The 19,614-nt window shown below is 50.3% G+C and overlaps 1 protein-coding gene and 1 long non-coding RNA gene across 3 annotated transcripts; one reads left to right on the top strand and one right to left on the bottom strand.

Annotated features, from left to right (window-relative positions):
* Positions 1-681: 681 nt before the first annotated feature.
* Positions 682-19,143, top strand: ARHGAP19 (Rho GTPase activating protein 19). 2 transcript variants are annotated; one of them, XM_015866992.3, is made up of 12 exons: positions 682-779; positions 7,128-7,393; positions 10,388-10,468; positions 10,811-11,020; positions 11,494-11,720; positions 11,972-12,058; positions 12,960-13,025; positions 13,745-13,933; positions 14,597-14,695; positions 15,294-15,386; positions 15,878-15,946; positions 16,434-19,143. In XM_015866992.3, the coding sequence occupies exons 1-12, from the start codon at positions 688-690 to the stop codon at positions 16,488-16,490; spliced, it is 1,536 nt and encodes a 511-aa protein (XP_015722478.3). In that variant the 5' UTR covers positions 682-687; the 3' UTR covers positions 16,491-19,143. The 2 variants fall into 2 exon arrangements, with proteins under 2 accessions (XP_015722478.3, XP_032301375.2); XM_032445484.2 differs by lacking the exon at positions 682-779 and adding an exon at positions 4,997-5,117.
* LOC146759981 (uncharacterized) lies at positions 1,715-2,725 on the bottom strand. Its single transcript, XR_014948722.1, has 2 exons — positions 2,625-2,725; positions 1,715-2,529 (listed from the first exon to the last, which is right to left on the bottom strand). It is a non-coding gene; the product is annotated as an uncharacterized LOC146759981 (long non-coding RNA).
* Positions 19,144-19,614: the final 471 nt, after the last annotated feature.

Genomic DNA, 19,614 nt, shown 5'->3' on the forward strand with positions numbered 1-19,614 from the left:
AGTCATGCCTTGCAAGGGCTTTTCTCTTACCTGCGAGAACTGAGATGGAGCCTTTGCTGTGACCACCTCCCAGAAGCACAAGTAATCCTGGATCTATAGCTGCCCAGGTTGGATGAGCAGCTGTTTCTGCTCTGAGTCCAATGTCCCATGGCTCACAGTGCAGAGTATGTGTTTGTGAACGTATCTTCCTTCCTCTTTTGTATTAAAAAGCCTTTAGTCCTTTGTCATTTCATATCACGGTAGCTTACACGCTGGAACTGCAACGCTTTTCAGTCTCCTAATAAGCTAAAGGGATTGTGCTTGTTCAGCCTCTTACTGCAGGCTGCAAATCCACTTTGTGCTTCTCTGCTTCTTTTTCTTTGGTCATTTATTTCCAAGATCCCTTTAAAAGCTCGGGGCTGAGGAGGAGCCGTTGCACTTGGCTGGGGATCTGCCCGTATCCTGCTCTCCCCAGGGGGTGACTGTGTGCCCCTTGAGGCAGTGCCGTGCCCCGGTGCAGCCATAAGGCAGCTGTCAGCCTTGTGTCAGGACAGGCAGCTCCAGCAGCGCTCGGCTCTATACACCGCCAGCAGGAGCCATGTGTGCCCGCTGCCCTTCATCTCCTGCGGTCCGTTCGAACCGACCAATGGTAGCGAGGCCGTAACGCCTCCAGCCAATAGCGACGGGCAGGTCGGGAGGGGCGGGACCATGGGGTGGCGCGGTGGGCCAATGGGGAGGCGGGGCGGCAGGTATGAGATGGCGGCGGGAGCGCCGGCAGCCGGGGTGCGGCGGGGCGGCAGGTAGGAGCGGGGCGGGGGGGCGGTGTGTCACCGGGGGGCGGTCGGTGTGTCCGGGTCTGAGCGGAGCCGAGCGGCGGCGTGGAGCCCATCCCATCCCATTCTATCCCATCCCGCAGTGCCGCATTGCGGGCCGCCCTCGGCGTGCTTTGCCGCATCGCTCCGTTTCGGGCGGTGAAGCGGCTGTAATTACAACCAGCTTCTTCGCAAGCGTTTCCCCCCGAGCTGCCGATAGCAAAACGTGCGGTACGCTGCTGTATAGCGGCCCCGCTGCCCGGCATAGCAGGACTGAACGCGTTTGCGTTCGGCCGGTAACGCTCGAACCGGGCAGAGCAGCGCAGAGCAGCGCAGAGCAGCGCTCCTACCGGGCACGGTGCGGAGGCAGGAGCTGCTGAGCCGGCCCAGCCCTCCCCGCCGGCTCCTCCCCGCAGCCCCGTGCTGCCGTCCCGGTCCCACTCTGTGCACAGCCCCGCACCAGCCCTGCACGTGAGCTGTGTGTTCTCTGTCCTGATTGTTTTCCCCGTCCTTCCTCGCCCTCTTTTTTAACAGCGTCCCCAGAAAAGCTGGCAAGTTTCAGTTCTATCCGTCACGCTGACTGATAGCGCTGCCTCCCCTCTTGGGATTCCTCCTCTTTTTCTGTCCCTCCAGCATTATCTCGCAGCCCTCTGAAGGCAGGGGATTGCCTTTGTTCTGTGTTTGTACGGCACGGAGCACGGCGGAGTCCCCAGCTGTGACTGAGGTTCCCAGTGCCACAGGGATAAAAGTGAATAGAGCAGTAATGAGGAGAGGCAGCTGCTGCCATCTAAAAGGTTCCATTTTGCTGCTGGTTTCTGTGAAATTGCGACTGGATCTGAGGCAGCTCCTTTACAGCCGCTTTGTATAAAGGCTTACGTTAAAATAAATACATTTACCAACTTTATGTTGCACTGAAAATCATGAAGGTTGCAGCAGCATTATTTATTTAGGTTGTTAAGGCAGATGGATGAACCTGCGAATCCTTAATGCAGAAGTAGAGGGTTTCTGGCTGTAGCTGTGTTCCTGTGTGCTTGCAGAGTGTCAGACGAGATCTGGAGCTATCCCATGGCACAGGATCAGCCTGAATGGCAGTGAAGATGTAGGATGGGGCTCATTCAGCAGCTCTGCAGTGAGTCTGTAGCCCCAAGGTGCCTTTCAGTCTGCCTCCCTTAGCACCAGAAGGCATCTGGGTGCTGTGATGTGCTGCAGGCTGATTGAAACGTGGCTGTGTTGACTTTACAGCTTTCCAGTGGATCTTATGAAAAGCTCCATAAAAGGATTCTCTGGGGTCTAAGCTGAAACATTTCACGTTGAAATGCAAAGTTCTCAGTGTTTCATGTATATCTTGCTGCCTTGCTGCTGCGGTCTGGCTCGCCACCAGTAATGTTTTCCATATTCAGTTTGTTCCAAGCCCGCTTTCCCCCTCTTGCAGCCCTTTATCATCCTGGATAGGTCTGTCTCAGGGTTTACATCACACTTGTGAGGCTCATGTGGCTGAGGTCTGCTCGAGTCTTTTGCTGAGACAGGATCTGAATTCATAGATGATAGCAGGAATTTGGATATCCAGTGTATTCAATGCCCAAAAGATGGCCGAGTGCTGCATTAGTTCCAGGTTGTCCAGCACAGGCTGCTATCACATAATAGCAGCTTTGTTCCTCAGTTCCCTGCTGTTTAAATTGTATATTATTATCTGATTCCCATAGCCAAAAGGCTGAATCACTCCATGTCATCTGTTTAGCTGCGAAGAAAGCAAAGCAACAATTAAAAAAGGCAGTTTTTATTACGGCTCACTAGGATGAAGCCTAGAAACAGTGGTCAAGGCTTGGCACTCACTGTGCTATGCGTTCTGTGCTCATCACAAAAGGACTCTCTTTGCCCTTACAGACCTCATGAGTATAACCCTCGGCAAAAATCGCTGCGTGTTTTTCTTGACATTTTTCAGAGGCAAATCAGTCACCCTATAGGGAGTTACTGTGCTAAATCTGAGGGCTGAATGTGATCTTTGTGACGCCGCCTTACAAGAATGTCGGTCCCAAGTACAGTCCTCAAAACAACCTTAGAAGTGAAGTCACTTCTCGTGTCTCTGCAGCCCATTCCCACCAGAGTTCTTTTAATTTTATTTATCTATTTTTAATGGAGGAAATAATTTGTCTCCTAGTCCTTTTGTACTTAAAATGATTTCACATCATTCTGCTCTGGTCCTTTCATCTCTTAGCGAAACGTGGGATGGCTCCTATCTGGCTCTGGAATACTGCCTTCAGACACCCTCATTAATTGATTCCTTGCTCTGGCACAGCACAGGGACGATGCTCCTTCTCTCTCCCCAAGGAAACGTGAGCCCGGGTGCATCCATCCCATCTCCCTTTGTGCTTAGCCAGGCACAGAATCCCCGTGTTTTGTGTTCCCCAGCAGTGTCTGCTTATCGCTCTGCGCTCAGTGCTCGCTGCTTGCCTGGCTGTTCCTCAGTCGAAAGATTTTGTTATTATATGGGGAGATTTTCTTCCATTATCTGCCTTATTTTCAAAAGCTCTTTAATCCTTTTTCTCCTGCCTGGTAAGACTCGCCTGCTGCAGTGTGACTGAGGCATTAGCTTTGCTGCAACAACATCCCAAGTGCACAAAGTGATGCTGGGCTGCATTCTGCCCGCTGGATGAGGCGCAGCTCCAGCTCTTCCACTTTCCCAGCTAGAAAAACACAGCTCATTTCTTGCCCCAGAGGTGCCTCATCCTTCTTTCTCCTTATGCTCTATTTAATGCTGCTGGAATCTGCTTCTGCCTTCTCATGTACGGACTTGCAGCTCTTACAGCTACTTGAATTGTTCTGAAGCAGGCAGGTCTCACCCATCTGAACACGACTTGCTTCCACGTGCACTGATTTCCTGCTTGCGCCCCAGGTGCAGTCACCAGGTTGTGCTGGTTAAAATCTCACTTTTGTCCTCGTTTCCAAGGCATTTCCCCCGTTTGGATCTAGTTACCTTAGGGATTAATTGATCCATCATGATTTTGACCTCCTGCACCATCCACTCCCCATGAAATGATGGGGCTGTCATGCCTGAAGCAAGAACGCTGTGTGTGACAGACAGCTTTCTTTGTGGCTTGGCTGGGATCACAGGCTTTGCTCCTGAAAGATACCGGAATGGCACGAAGCTCAGCACAATATAGGGCCGATTTTTTTTTTTAATCTGCTGTCTTAATCACAACCCTATTAGTACAAGGTTTTATTATTCATTGGGATTTGACTTTATTCATGGGATCAGAGAGGAAGCCATTTGGTCCTTTATTGTATTGTCCTTCGACGTGTCATAAAGCAAGCTGAGATCGCAGCGTATAAAAATATGACTCTAATTGCAAGTAAGGAAAAAAACCAAGCAATAAACTAACTAAATGTTTGTCTCTCCTTTGCTGCTGCTACATAAAGTGGGTGTAGGCAGAGTAATCCATCTTCCTTTTTTAACAGGAAAGCGGCAGATGGGGCACATGGCTTTTTCTGAAGGTTATAGCGCGTGCAGCAGTGGGGATTGGCAGGGCTATTGTGTGTGGAGCCAGTGGGGGCTTTCTCTTTGCTCAGAAATAGGGGTTAGCCTCCTATTTCCATTTTGATTAGCAATAACGATACAAAGGCAAATTTTCAGCACCGGGAAGAGCTGCTAATAAAGTGACCTCTCAGAGCTGAGCGGCTCATTGAAGGGCTGTGCTGCTATCAGAGAGCACAGCGCTGCTCCCAGCTGCTGGCAAGGGATCCAAAGGGACATGGAATGGGGAGCACAGAGCAGAGGCACAGCAGCTGTAACAACGAGCAGTGCCCTTCCAGCTCATGGAGTCGAGCACAGCTCCTGGGCTGCGTGGTGCGGGGACTTGGTTGCTGTCCCATCGTCACTGTGACATCGGTTGTGCTTGGATGCTGTTGGGAATGTGTTTGCGTGGCTTTCCTCATGGCAAAGACAGGGTAGATTTGGGGCTGTTTTGTGGGTTCCTCTTAGATACAGGTGGAGAGCACTTAATACCACGCTGCTCCTAATTCAAAACCCCCGGTTTCTATGTAGGAGTTATTTGCCGTTAAACTCCAGCTACGCAGCCTTTGGCAAGAGACATGAATCAATTTGTCCAGCTTTTCTTTTCTGTTTTGTCTCTGTGTGAAGGCTGATGCCCAGTGTGTGCCAAGGGGGCCTTTCAGCCCCAATAATGCGCCCTTGTGTCTCGTAGCATGCGTGGGATTTGCATAGGCTGTGCTGGGACAGGCAGGTTTCTTTTGTTGCTGGAAACAAGGAGCAAGTTCTTTCCCCTGTCTCTGCTTCCTAATGCCTCTCCAAAAGCTCTCAGCACTCATGTAAGAAATTTATTTTTTTTCTATTTATTTTTGCATTAAATGTCGCTGAACTTGATGCAGCTCTAACACCGTCTGTGTGGCAGACTCACGTCAGTCAGTTCTAGCTGACAAAATTGTTTAATTTCCTCTCTCTGGATCTAGATATCCGATTGTCAGAGGGAGCAGATAATCTGTGATGCTTGATGTAACTGCTGCAAAGTATTTGCATATCTTCTCTGTGGGGAAACAAAACTGCTAGTGAGTGAATAACAGCGCACGGATCATTGCAGGCAGGGTCACTGGGCCCATACACTCACTATTAACCCTTCTCAGGATCTGTATTGCCACAGAATGAGTTGTCATGGGTTTCAGGCAAAGGGCTTGCTCCGCATTATGGGCAGAGCTGGCACTTGCTCGCGCGTTGCAGCCCTGCGTGATGAAATGCGAATGTGATCAGGTCGATGGGTAGTTGCTTTTTGGCAGCAGATATCGAGTTGTTGCATCTCAGTCTTGATTTATGGCAGATAACAAACTACCGAAAAACATACTGGGAGGTACTCGGGGAAATATGGCCCCCATTAGGAGCCAGCAGCATGATCTCCGGGCCACTGAGCAATGCAGCTGGGAACCTTTAAGAGCCTTCTGAGATGTTTGCTGTCCTGGCAGATTGCCCTATGTCTGCCTCGCAGACCTTCCTCCTTGCATCCCCTTGAAGGAGCCTGACATCCACAGGGAGCAGTGGCAAGGGGACAGGGCTTTGTGGGGGTTCTCACGGTGCAAATGTTGCTGAGTGCTTGGTTCCCTGCGACTGCAGTGAGCATCCTGCTCCCTGTGCAGCCTGTCCCAGCCTTCCTCCTGCTCTGATCTCTCCCTGGAAATCACACCAAGATGGTCTTCCAGGTCTCAGCCATACAGCAGCCACTTGGGTAACAGTTAGTGCTGCAGGCACCTTCCCTGCTGGAGGCATGTGCAGAGCAGTGAGCCCAGCTGTGCCATGGGCTCTGTTCAGGAGGCTCTGGTCTTTGGGGTGGTGTGCTTTGCAGCAGGAACCTCTAGGACTGATGTATGCGCCCATCATTCCTGTTACCTGTGCTTAGCAGCTGCTGTTGGAAAATGTTTGACGGGAGCTCAAAGCTGAGGGGGGATGTTGAAACAGTGGAAAGTGTTGTATGGGAGCCCAAGAATGATTAAAGGACTGGAAAATGTCACGCAGTGAAAGCAGTCAGTGTGTGTGAGCTGGGTGGGTAGGCAGCCTCCACCCAGAGCCATGGAAGAACTGGCACACCAACTTGCATGGCCAGACTCGTGCTTTACAGCAAAGTATGACATTGCAGTGGCTTGTGACTGGAGATTAATGACATTAATTCTCTGTTTTATGTAAAAGAGGGGCCCTGGCCTGTGGGCCTGACTTCAGAGCGTGTAAGTCTTTGAGATAGAAGTGGGAAGGCAGTAATGAAAGACCTAGAGGTAGATGCAAATTGGGATAAGCTTTAGGATGAACATGATTAAGAGTGCTGATTAAACTGCGATCGCTTTGATAACTGTTTCTTTTTAGACGTGGGAAATGTAATTTATCTAACCTGCGCTAGGGCTATGTATGTTATCTATAACCTTCACTAGTCCAGTGTCCCACATGCATCCTTTTCCCATGTGCCTTTCATGCCACGTGAAAAGCTGTGCAACTGGAAACAGTCAGCGTCAGTAGAGAACTGGGAGGTGAGATGAAGGACGGCCTAAAGAAGAGGCAAGACCTGGAGGATCCAAAAAGAGATGTACCAGAAGGAAGGCTACCAAGAGTTCCTTAAGGACTGATCTTGAGCGGCCTGTGCTAATCCTGATAGGTTCACACTCTCCAAAGTTTTTGCTCCAAAGGGAAATGCATCTGTGCTGAGTGCCCACCAAAGGCCAACAGTGCTGTCGGTGTAGACTGGAGGCTCCTGTGTCAGCAGCTGTCTCCTTCAGGGCACACCAGTTGGCTGTAAAAAAGCGACAAGAAGTTACTTTATTTTTTCTCTCCCCTTTCTTTTCCAGTGATGCCATCTGCAATCTTGTCATCTGCAATGACTCCTCCCTTCGCAGCCAGCCCATCATCTTCAACCCCGACTTCTTTGTGGAAAAGCTGCGCCATGAAAAACCGGAGGTGTTCACGGAGCTGGTTGTCAGTAACATCACCAGGCTCATCGACCTGCCTGGGGCTGAGCTGGCCCAGCTCATGGGAGAGGAGGACCCGAAGCTGCCTGGAGCAAACAGCACAGCCTCTGGGTTTTTTCGTTCCCTGATGTCTTTGAAACGCAAGGGTGAGCATGGGTTCTTAAAATACATGTCAAGCTGGCCTTGTCTTTGCATGCAGCATGTTTGATTTTGTCCACTGTAGTTCATGCTCTGTTTTCCTTAGCTTGTTAGGTTTCTCCTGTAGTGATGGAGTATTAATAAAGACTGCAAACATCAGGTTCTGTGAAGAACAGTAATGCCCAGGTTTCACAGGCCACTGACTTCACTCAGTGCCCACTTTCTCCTCCAGTTTCTATACCAGCTGTCCTGAAGGCCCTGTCATACAGATATGTGAGCTGCACAGGCAGGTAGGTGTCTCACATCCAAACACCAGTGCAGCTCTGATCCGTGTCCTGGTCCCAGTGACAGAGCTCTGCTGACTCACTACTCAATATCAGGTTCAGCCTGGGGAGATCTTGTATTCTGAGGCAAGCACTCAGCTGGAGCTTTCTTCTGGAGTTAAGAAACAGTGGTCTCTGGCTGCTCCTCAGAAGGCTGAGCTTTGCATTTGAGCACAGATGTGTTCAGATCCTCTCCTCTTTGCTGGCTCACAGTACCACTCTGTTTTGTTATATCTTGACAGGTGTTCTATTCGCCTTCTCCCACCTCTGCCCACACTGGAGGGAATACTGATTCTCCTTTAGAAGTTCAGTGAAATGCTGCCTCTCATCTAGACAAACTACCTCCATCTGGGCACCTCTCCTATCCTTCTGTCTGCCGTGGTTTACTAGCTAGACCAGCTGTCTGCTGGCAGAGAAGCTGTGGGTAGCTGCCTCCAAATGCTGGCAGCCTGGAGCTGAACACTTCTAATTCCTTTGAGCAATTCTGCTCTCGGGAGCATCCCTAAGAAGGCAGATATCAGTACGCCTGAGTATGGTTTCTTTCTGTCTTCAACCTTAACATAAAGGCAACGTGAGCTTCCACCTTATTTTATAAGGACAGTGCTCAGGCTGATTTTTCTGGTGCTGACTCCTGCCCTCTGTTTCTGGTTCCAGTGGGAATGCCAGCAGATGGGCTCCTCCTGGGCTGGACAGCACTGCAGGGGAAAATCAAGTACAGCAAATCAAGTACTTCAGATCCTTAATTGAGAATTAGCCTATTGCTGTGATTCACCCTGCTGCTCCATAATAACAGCTCTTCACACTGCCCCCAGACTGCAGTTACACTGTGCTCGTGCCTGTGCTGCTCCTGCCTCTGCTCCAGGAGAGCAGCAGGACACCTTGCATTTAGGCACTCGTTATTTGGCCAACAGGAGCAAGCAAGTAACTGAGTTTAAACATGTTTCTCATCGCGTTGGGAAACTTCCCTGTTCTTGTCAAAACCTTCTAGTGGGGGTTTGTGAATCTTCTCTAGCTCTTTTTTTTAACTGATCTGTACTCTGCTGGAGCACCACTGCTGCCTGCTTTCAGACCTGATGCCTCCCTTCCAGCTCCGCTCCTTCCCCCATTCAGTGTTTCCATGGCCATGTGTCTCACTGCAGCTACAGTTAGCAGATGTTTCCAAGTCTGCTGGCTCTGCTCCCGGGCTGCAATGGCAGTGTCTCCCTGCATTGACAGTCACTGTCTGTGAGCTCTTTGGCCAAACTCAGAGGAAAAAGGGAGTTTGTGCTTACAGAGAAAATCAATTTCATGTATTGTCTGTTTCATCTTTGAGCCATCATTTGTTTTTCTTCGTGTTACAGACCAGCTAGAACAAACAGGTTTTATTTCTTCAAAGCCAGAGGCCAAGACCCGTACTACTCTGAGCTGATCAAACTGCAAATACTGCAACTTCTGTGGGCATCGGGAAACTCAATCTCATGCTGCTGCTTAGCTTCAGAAGTCATCGCAGCAGAACATCTAAGCCTTTGTAACTCAGCATCCATTCTCCAAACGCTTCTTTCAAGTTTCTTTGAGAATCAAATTCTCATTCAGATATCAGCTTCTGACTTCAAAAGTAAATCGAATCTGTCAGGCTTGTCTCAAGATGATGTATTTTCCTCTCCTTTTCCTGGCCACTACTGATTCTATCTGTTGAATGTCTAATGAGTTTAGTTTTTCTTCAAGGACAAGAATCTTTTGCCAATCACTCTCTCCCTTTGCTCTCAGGCCTTTCAAATCTTACGTGCGGATCAAGAGGTCACCTTGTCCTCCTTTCTCCTGCAAGGCTGAAGCGTATGCTTTATCAGAGGGAGGTCAGAAAGTTCTTGATTAACAGGAGGCTGGAGTTGCTGGTGGCAGACCATTTCTGAAGGCCTGGAAGAAAGTGAAACATTCTTCAGGCGGAATAAATTTAGCTGTGCAGGAAGGCTGCTAGAGAAGTGGGCTGTGTTAGCCAGATCTTCCCCACATGCTGAGAGCATCAACACCGCAGAACAGTAAGATCTGTAATGGAGCAGACCAAAAGCTCGTAAAATCACAATGTGCCATGAGGGGAAAAAAGACACGAGACAAAGCTTGCGGGGGGTGATAACTTTTGTGAGACCAACTGATGCATTGCTTTTCTCACTTGGTATCATGCTTTCTCTCCCACTAGCGCGTGTTCCCCTCTCCTGTAACCTGGCAGCTACACCTCCTCTTGCTCTGCTCCGTGTCAGTCTGCACTGAGGATTAACTTGGGCATGTCTTCCCAGCTGTGCAGCGTGCTGTTGTAGCAGGCACCTGGGCAGTCCAGGCTGTTGCATCTTTCCCACTCTGCTGTTCCCATAGGGTTCAGACTTACAGATGATATGCTCTTTAAAACTGAAGCATCTGTTCTGGTGTTGTTTCTTTTCAGGAGCTAGAGAATGTTTGCCTTAGCTGATAAAAACTGTAATTAAGCTGAGATAAGAAGCAGGATGATGAAGCCCTTGTGAGTGCAGCATGATGAGAGGAAATGACTTGCGTGGGATAATATCTGTGTGTGTGCGAGGGGTCCCTGTGACCTCCACTCAGTATTTTGGGGCACTGTTTTTGCATTCTGAGATCCTGTTCTGTGGGGCCGTGCCTCTCTCTGACTGTTGTGCTCTGAGCTGCTTGAACATGTTATCTTTTGTTCCGCAGAGAAAGGGGTGGTGTTTGGCTCCCCACTGACAGAAGAAGGCATTGCACAGGTCTCCCAGTTAATTGAATACCTGCACAAAAGTAAGTGTTTCTATCTTTTTCCTCCTATTCCAAGGGGCATCTGTGTGGTCTGCCCCAGATCTTTGTGGTGCAGGCAGGGGGAAAGCAGAGTTCTCCACCAGCAGGATTTGGGGTCAGAACTAGGTGACTGTACCCCAGGATTGCCTGCTCCATGAGTCGATCTCTTTCCCCTGCTGCATGTACTGTTTGCTCGTGGGAGTCAACTTGAAGTCATGGCTTTGAATGCAGCTCACTGAGGTTTGCTGCCAAGCTCTGCCAAGAGTACTGCTTTAGGAAGAAAATGGGAATCAGCCTCTGAATAATTGGTGGCCTTTTTTTTTTTTTCTCCCTTCCATTGAACAGATCTACGAGCAGAAGGTTTGTTTCGGGTGCCAGGCAACAGCATCAGACAACAGATCCTAAAGGATGCTCTGAACAGTGGTACGGATATTGACCTGGACTCTGGGGAGTTTCATTCCAATGATGTGGCCACCTTGCTTAAGATGTTCCTGGGAGAATTACCAGAGCCCCTGTTGACACACAAGCACTTCCATGCCCACCTCAAAATTGCAGGTGAGTAAGCAACAAGAGGCAGCAATGAGCAGAGGGAACAGGGCCAGCTTCCTACAAAGCTGGTAATGCTTTAGGGCTGCACATGGGGCTGTGGGAGATCCTAAAGTGCAAACCCTACATGCATGGTAAGAAGGAGTCTGCCCGGCCCAATTTCTCTCTCCAGCACAAGACAGGAGTCTGCATTGGTAACCTAGGTCTATATCTGTTTTAAGCCTGGGTTCTCTTGAGCTAGACGATGGTTCATATGTTCTTAAAGACCATTACTGAACCACTTTACTTTGCCCTCCATCAAAACTCTTAGCAACTGTGTTGTTGTATGGGAGGAGTACTACAGCTTAATACATCAGGTTAAGGAGGCTTGGGGGAAGGAGATGGAGGGTCAGGAGCTGTGCAGGACTTTGGAGAGGCTGCAAATAGGCCTGCTGTCAGGGAGACAAAGTGTGTCCTTCACATTCAGCTCTGTGATTTGGCAGACTTGATGCTGTTTGATGAGAAGGGGAATAAGACCAGCACTCCAGACAAAGAGCGCCAAATCGAAGCCCTCCAGCTGCTCTTCTTGATCCTCCCTGCGCCGAACCGCAGCCTGCTCAAACTGCTACTGGATTTGCTCTACCAGACCGCCAAGAAGCAGGATAAGAACAAGATGTCTGCCCACAATCTCGCCCTCATGTTTGCACCCCACATCCTATGGCCCAGAAACGTGAGTGACCACAGTACCTGCTGATGGGATATTACTAGGTAGAAAGCAGAAGCTTGGTAGGCTTGCAGGGGAAGAACCCATATGGGAATGTTGTACTGACACAACCAATTATTTGAGAGGCTGGAGGCTGGGTGGTGATATGGAGCTGCCTGGCTGGATTCAGTCTTTGTGTTCAGCCCAAGCCCACTCTAGGTTTCATTTGCAATTCCTACTTCACTTCTAACAGCTGTGCTTTTTTGTCCTCTTGCCAGGTGACAGCAAATGACCTGCAAGAGAATATCACAAAGCTAAACAATGGAGTGACCTTCATGATCAAACACTCACAGAAACTCTTCAAGGTAATCGTGCTTTGGGGTCCTGCCCTCCCTGCCCCTTCTGAGGGAGTCTGAACGCCCCTTACCCACACAGATCCCAGGTGGCAGGGATATATTCTGGGTGCTCTCTTCTGGAGTGAGAGCACGATGCAAGAAGCTGTTCCCTTATTGAGAGGAAGTCTTTGCTGGGCGTGCAGCCCAGGAGAAGGAAGACACCCTGGAGGTGGCCTTTGTGCCTCGGCAGGTCAGAAGCACAGTGCAGTGTAATACCACCCTCTGCTGGACACCCAGCACCTGATTCCTGGCTGGGAAACCTGTTTTATTGGGGCAATTGGTGACTGGGCTTCACTCAAGTGCTTGAAAATGGAGGGACTTGGCCTGGGTGTGCACCGCCAGGAGCTGCACCCTTAATACATCTTCTCTGCAAGTGGCAGCTGGCTGTTGCTGTTATAGGCAAAGTCTGCAGGCTTGGACATCTCTCTCTTGCTCAGAGTAGGTTGCTGTGGTAGGACAGGAGCATCTACAGGTTTCTCCAAGGAAGTGTTTCTGCAGCAGGCTGTCTCTTGACTTCCCAGCACTTTATAGGTCACTCTAGACACCTGCCCTCTGCAAAGAGAGCTCCCTTTCTGCCTTATTTGTCAGATCCCTGTATGGCCAGCTCAGGGCTGGAGGAATTGCTTGGACATAACTTCTGTGGAACCTAGCTCTTATTTTGTTGTCTCCTAGTGTTGGCTTCATGCATCAAATTGAAACTCTGAGCAGGGATTCCACTGAGGACATGAAGTCCCATTGTATTTTTCTGTCCTAAACAGCAGTCTTAATGGAAAAGGCTTGTTTGCATGGTTGAAGAGCGGCTCTTGGTGCAGCCGCCCTTGCCCCAGGGTCAAGCGTATTATTCATATGTTTTCTCTGTCCATCATCACAGGCCCCAGTTTATATCAGGGAGTGTGCCAGGCTGCATTACCTGGGATCCAGAGCCCACACATCGAAGGTAAGGCCAGCAATTGTGGTGCCTGCCCTCCAAGGGCAGAGGCCGTGGTACTATGAAGGGACCTCTGTGAGTGAAAGGAGCTGAAAACAAACGAAGCCATGAAAGAGGATCTGTTAGAGAGCAGGACTGAGGGAACCATATGGTGTGGTAGTGCAGGCAACTGCATTAGGGAAATTGGGCAGAGTTGAAGCATCTGTTAATCAAAAGCACAGGGAAAACTACCAGCTCGTCTTTAGCAGCAAACCTGCTCCCTGTGCCCGGTACATGCAGCACCTGCTCCTTTGTGGAGTCCTGCCTCCCAAACAGATGCATCTGCTGCCATGACCAGGCTGTATGGTAGAGGGGCTGGGACAAAAGCTACTTTCTGCCTCTGGGGAAAGATTTGTTTGCTTCTCTCCAGCAAATGCTTCTCTGCCTTGTAGCTGCAGAAGAAGGCAGATGCACTGGAAAGAACCTCACTGATCCTTCTCAAACCTGGAAGGGCTTTTGCAGCTGGCATCCGGGAAGGGAGGGAAGAAGCAGTGGGGTCACCTTTGAATTGCTGTCACCTCTTGCTGGCACGGGGCCTGTTGGTGCAGTGCTGCTGCAGAGGGGTAGGGAAAACACAGCTTTGTGCATTCACTGGGGTGAGGCAGCTCACGAGACTTCCCAGCCTGACTCAGATGGGTGGCTCGCTTGGATTAAAGCATGGGAAACGACTACTGTCTCCGCTTTCCCAGGATGACCTGGATTTGCTAACATCTCCTGGTTCCAAGGAACTGCAACCCCTCAAGTCTCAGAAGCGAAGCCGTCTGGACTCCTGCCATCAGGAGGAGACCCAGCAGCGCACAGAGGAGGCACTGAGGGAGCTCTTTCGCCATGTACACAATATGCCTGACTCTGCAAAGAAGAAGAAGCTCATCCGGCAGGTAGTGTGGGAAGGAAAAATCTCCTTGGGGTGTGTAAAGACAGGGCCCACCTGAGAGGTGCCCCTAGTTCTTGGCTGGCTGAGGAGCACAGGCTCTGAGCTTTGTAAGGGACAGAGCTGGATGGAGGCAGGGGAGGAGGTGGCCTGTCAGTGAAGCTTGCAGCACCAAGCTGTGCTTTGAGCCTTGATCTGAGCCAGGGATTTGCCAGCCAGCAGTTTCCCAGTCCTGATTGTGGCTTTCTTGATCTTTCTGCTTCAGGAAGGGAAAAGTTCCTTCCTCTTTTGCTGTAGGGTCTGGGGCAAACTGGTCTCTTTTAGTCTGGTGATTATTCCAGCCAATCTGCTGCACCAGAGAGTTTGTGTAACATGGGCAGCACTTGTCCCAGCTGTAAGCCTCCAGATCATTCCCTGACCCCTTTCTGCTTTAACCTCTAACTTTGTATCCAGCATAAGCCCCAAGCTCCCTGTAATCCTGTGTGGGGGATGCAGCTGCTTTCTGCTTCCCTCTCCCCTGCAGCTATGAGCTGCTTCTACATTTGAGGGTGTGGAAAAGCCAACCAGAGGCTTAGCCAGAGGGCAGCAGTAGAGTAACACACAGCAGCAAAGGGCTGGTGTAACTGTAAACTAAACTGCGCTAACCTTCTGCCTTTGTGTTTCCTCCTAGTTCAATAAGCATCCTTCAGCTCTCACTCCCAGCTCGGATGTTGCCACACCCCCAGCAACACGTCGAACTCGCTCACGCTCCTTCAGTGGCCTCATTAAGGTAAGGACAGCCTCCGACCCCTGCTCTCCTGTGAGTTTCTGATGTTGCTCTCTGCTTTTGCCTTGCCCTGTCTTAAATAAGACCCTCAAAGGTATGGACTGTTCAAAGTACTGGCTGCTAAACAACACAGATCTGCTGGGGACAGAAAGGTAGCACAGTGAAAATCAGCCTTGCCAGTATAAAGCGTAATTGTCTATGAAGTGCTCTGCTGACAATGCTTGGCTGTAGGGTCTGTGCATCTTTCTGAAGGCCTATTTGCTTCCTGAGATGAGATGAGGGCTGACATGGAGCTGGTCGTGTGGTCTGTCAGCACAGGTGTGAGCACACTGTAGCTGCCCTGCAGCACTATGTACCTGCTTCTGACAAACTGGGATCCTGGCCAGACCTTGTCTCAGCTCCCAGACCCTCCGGAATCAGGCAGGCTTAGCCTGGTGGCATGGTATTTCGGATGGTTCTGCTTTGCAATCACTGCTCCAGCCTGGCTTCCTCTTTTCTTTCCCAGCATCCAACTGCTTATCAGCTGTGCATCTTGCTCCTTCCGTTTCCTTTCCTCTCTGTGCTCTAAGCAATAGCAAACAGGCCTCTCTTCTTGCGGCAGAGGAAGGTTTTGGGAACCCCGGTTATACAGGAGAGGAAGAGCAGAGATACCACACCGGAGCCCAAACGGGTCAGCAAAGAGAATGTCCATCTGGTAAGAGCTGCTCCCAGCACTGCTGACATTGCTGAACATGTGGGAAGGGAGTTTGATTGGAACTTGGGCACCCATTTGAGTGATCCCTGGGGGCTGCTCACTGTTCCCTACTCAAGACAAGGTTTCAAAGTTTCTTCTCCATGGTCTGATAAGGCCTTAGGAAGCTGCTCCAGGGAGAAAGAACGGTGCAGAGATAATAAAGGCACCATCAAGGCACGGATGGCAGCACTGGGCCTCCACTCCAGAGTTTTACTTCTGGCATTATCTGTGTTCCTGCTCTGTAGCACTGACTTGTGCCGTATTCCCTCCCACATCCTCATCCACAAGTTATATACAAACAGCTGCCTCTGGATAGGGCTGTCCCCTGGGCCAGACATGCCACTAGTGAGTTTGGATTGTAGCTCCTCTCTGGTGGTACAGGTAGCTCCCAGAGATGGCTGCAGATACCACTTTATTCTCTGCCTCTGCTGCTATTCCTCTCTCTTGTTCAGTTACAGAAATGTGGATCTCCAGCTCACATGTCCCAAGGGAAACTGAAATCAATGGAGGGCCAAAAAGAGGTGAGAAACACAAATGTACATGTCCTTACTGTTAGAACCTGGCCCACTGAGCTGTCACCTGAAGGACAGAGAGACCTGCAGAGGTGATGTCACACTCATGAGGCTTTGCCTTTGGCTGTGGCTGCTATGGTTCTCTGGCTGCATCAGTCTGCTCCATGCCAAGCAGATGGTATGCTGGGCACCAGACCTTGACGACTTCCATCCAAGCAGGGATGTACAGCTTCTCTGTCTGTGACCTGGCAGGCTGGTTGTCGTAGGAGGTGGGAGGGCAGCTAGCTGCATGGACTGCTGCTAACAGCCTGTCAGGATGTCAGTGACTGCACACTGACTCTTGTCTTCTGCCCTGCTTTGGGTAAATGGTTGGTAAAGTAAACATGCAGGCAGACTCCAGTAAGGAGTCCTTGCAGGGGGAGAGGATAACGATCTCCCTTTATTTGCATGACGTTCTGTGTCTCAAGCACTCAATTGCTCTAATTCTCTGCTGCAGGAATCCTGTAGACGCATGCGAGCTCACCTGCTTTCCAAGGATTCATCATCCCTCTGAGTCACTTTGCACCAGCGTTGGGTGGGGAATGCCCAGCCTCACAAGCTGTGAATAACGTGCTGCACGGAGCAGGCAGCACTGCTGGCTCATGGTAGCCCTTACCATCATGCCAGCACTCTTGAAACTGGACCTCTGCAAAGACTGCAGGGACTTGTTTCTTTCTGTATATAAATTATATTATTTCATTCATTATGGGGCAAACCACTATCTAACCAAAAGCTGTTGTGCAGCATGTCTGACCTGCTGGCTCTGGGAAGAGCTGGAGAGCTTGCTTACACAGAGACCCCCCTGTACTGCAGGGCCCTGTTTGCACTCTCAGCATTCTGTGATGTTGTTAAACTGTGTGGTTTTTGTTGCTTTTTTTTAACTCTTTCTGCTCTGAGTTTTTAATATAAGTTTGTTTTGCTTCCTTCCCTCTGTTAGCAGTGAGAACAATGGACTCCAACCTTTAGCTGCATCCCATCATTTAACCTTACCTCCTGACCTCCTTTGGAGCCAGACCCTCTGTGCTTCCCGGGACCTCTGCTTCCCACGGGGTCCTTCTTGCCTTGCTGTCCCTGAAGGTCTGGAGTGTGCAATGTGGTACAGAGCACAGGAGAGGGCCTGGGTGCCACTGCTTCACATGGAGCATGGGGAAAGCCACTTCTGAACCACTCTGTTTTAGGTTGAGCTGGAGACAGTCCTTGCACACTGCCCTCATGTTTCTGCATTCCTGTGCTGTTGCTGGCTCTGCATGTTGAGCAAGGAGAGGCTTTGCTTTGTGTTCCTCCAGGGAGGCTAAGTGGCACAGGGGTTATATCTGGGGACAGGAGGCTGGCAAAAGCTGTCCTGGGGCAGGGCAGCCCAGCCTTTGGATGCTGGCATGTCTCACGCAGGCAGAATCTGGTAGCAGCTTGCACAGTATAGCAGCAGTACAAGAGGTGCAAGAGGGCTCCAGTCATTTGTGATCTGCTGCAAATGGTGCCAAAGGCTTTGGCTCAAGGTATTTGGCTGGCTGGTCAGACAACTGGCTGATTAATCATTAAACTGGGAGAAAGGGCTGGAGCCAGGTTCAGCTTTTTGCCCTGAGCTGCAGAAATGAGATGAAACCATCTAGAGACAGGATAAACCTCCATCACAGCTGGCCATTGTCAGCTGTCTTGTTAAGCTGGAGTGCTCCAGTGAGCCAATCTTGCCAAGTACCTGTCGGCAAGCACTCTAGGGTAGGAGACACATGGGGTCACTACTGTGAAATAAAGATTTAATCAGTTGAGGAACCATCTAAACACTTCTCAGCCCTCCTTGGTGAAGCAAATAATCTCTGGAATCCAATTATAATTGTCTTCTAATCTTTAAGAACCAGCAGCCGGCAGGAGTTAGAGCTCTGTCCTTGACAGCTTTTGGAGACAACTGGTGGCAGGAGGTGTGAATATGGGGATGTGAGCAGGGAGCTCAGTCCGACTGGCTCAGAATGGGGTGTTGGAGTCCTGTGGAGCTTAGTAGGAGTTATTCATGTTTTGTACTGCTATTTCTTTTTTTTTAAGAGCTACAAAGCTCTGCTTCATGCTGTGATGTCCAAGGGGATGTCCGTGGTACTATATTGCGAGTGCCTGTCCCCAGTCTGACCCCAGAGTGGAGGAAATGTAAGGGGCAGTGGGACAGTAGATGTGAGAGTTTTGAGTTCCTGGTGTTAGAAGCCTCTGTCACAGCAAAGAAAGTGCTGGTTCTTCAGGGACCAGGCAGGTGAGGATGCTGTGAAGAAGGGCAGAGGCTGTTTGCTACGGTAACAGTATGTGCTGTTTGGATGTGTCTGTAATCCACCCCTCCAGAGGCTGAAGCTGTCTTTGTGCTCCTTTCTGAAGGGTGCAGTGTGTTTGGCTGAGTGCACTTCTGCCCAGTCCCCGCAGCCTCCTGCAGTGCAGTGTGCTGCTGGCAGAGCCCTGGGGACATCAGCCTCCCTTTGGAACAGAGCCCCGGGTGGGGTGGCAGTGTGTGGGCAGCTGGCTCTGCTCCTGCTGCCTCTGCTCTTCCTGCATTGAGGGCGGCCATCCTTCTGTCCATCCCACCCCTCCTCTCTCCCTCTTGCTCCTAGCGTACTCAGACATATCTGTATCTCTGTTTGGATGTTGGCTTAGCAAGGCATTCTCGTTCCTCTGGCTAAACACACTGCTCTTGTACAGACAAGTGGAACGTAGCTCTGCTCTCCAGTGTCAGCCCTTATGCTGACAGCTCCAGCTCAGAGCCTGGCTTCTGGCACTGCTGAGATTTGTCTAGCCCCAAGAAAATACTTTCTGCATGTCTTGCATGCCTTCCATTGCAAACAATGGTCGCAGTCCCCACTGAGGTCCCAGGGTTGGTGCTCTGCCTTTAGTCCATGCTGCTCTCCTGCTCATGCTGGGGATGGAGACGGCCAGCAGGGACTGAGCCCCTCGGACCCTTTGGTTGTCACAGCTCCAACAGTCACGCCTGGTTGTGTTCATTTATCTGCTCTGTGCAATGTCTCACAAGGATGTTTCCTTCCTCCCAGAGCCGCTAACTGTTCCCAGAGTCTCTCATTTCCCAAAGCATTTTTAATCTTTGTTCTTATTTATATATGCCACGTATGTACTGTTTCAGACTGCTGCCTTTCCACGTGTTCATGCGAAAACCCCATATTAAATGCTTTTATTTTTAACGGTTTTGTCGAGTGCCTTAAGCAGTTTCAGTGGGATGGGGAGGGCTTGGCGGTGCAGCCGCCTTCAAAAGGAAGGAGCCTTCTGCTCTCAGCCCCAGCGCTGCTCTCCTGGGGGCATGGAAGCACCGCCTGCCCACGGCTCTGTCCTCCCCCGGCTCTGCTGCCTGTCCTCCGCATGGGATCCCAGCACAACACGGGGTGCCCAGGCAGGCTGTCCTCCCCTAGAGGTGGAAAGTTGGGCCTCTTCCTTTCCTGTCTTCCTCCTGCTGTCAGCAGGGTGATGGGAAATCAGGTTTACAAAGAGCACTTTATATAAATAATGGATCAAATGAATACATTTTTCTCTTTAGAACCATTCCTTTCTCGGCTGCTGAGGGAGGATGCTTTCTGCTTGCATTTTCACTCCCTTCTTAATAATGGTGTCTCAGATTTTATGCAGATTATTTCTCTGTGAAGTTCTTCCATTTGAAA

Source organism: Coturnix japonica, chromosome 8 (assembly GCF_054131305.1).
Source record: "Coturnix japonica strain WE chromosome 8, WE-NBRP24, whole genome shotgun sequence".
NCBI lineage: Eukaryota > Metazoa > Chordata > Aves > Galliformes > Phasianidae > Coturnix > Coturnix japonica.

Excerpts from the sequence above, each read along its gene's own strand:
- ARHGAP19 (XM_015866992.3), top strand. The coding sequence starts at position 688 with ATGGGGTGGCGCGGTGGGCCAATGGGGAGGCGGGGCGGCAGGTATGAG. Across the intron at positions 12,059-12,959 it reads ACTCACAGAAACTCTTCAAG|GCCCCAGTTTATATCAGGGA; the intron begins GTAATCGTGCTT and ends CCATCATCACAG. Across the intron at positions 15,947-16,433 it reads CAATGGAGGGCCAAAAAGAG|GAATCCTGTAGACGCATGCG; the intron begins GTGAGAAACACA and ends TCTCTGCTGCAG.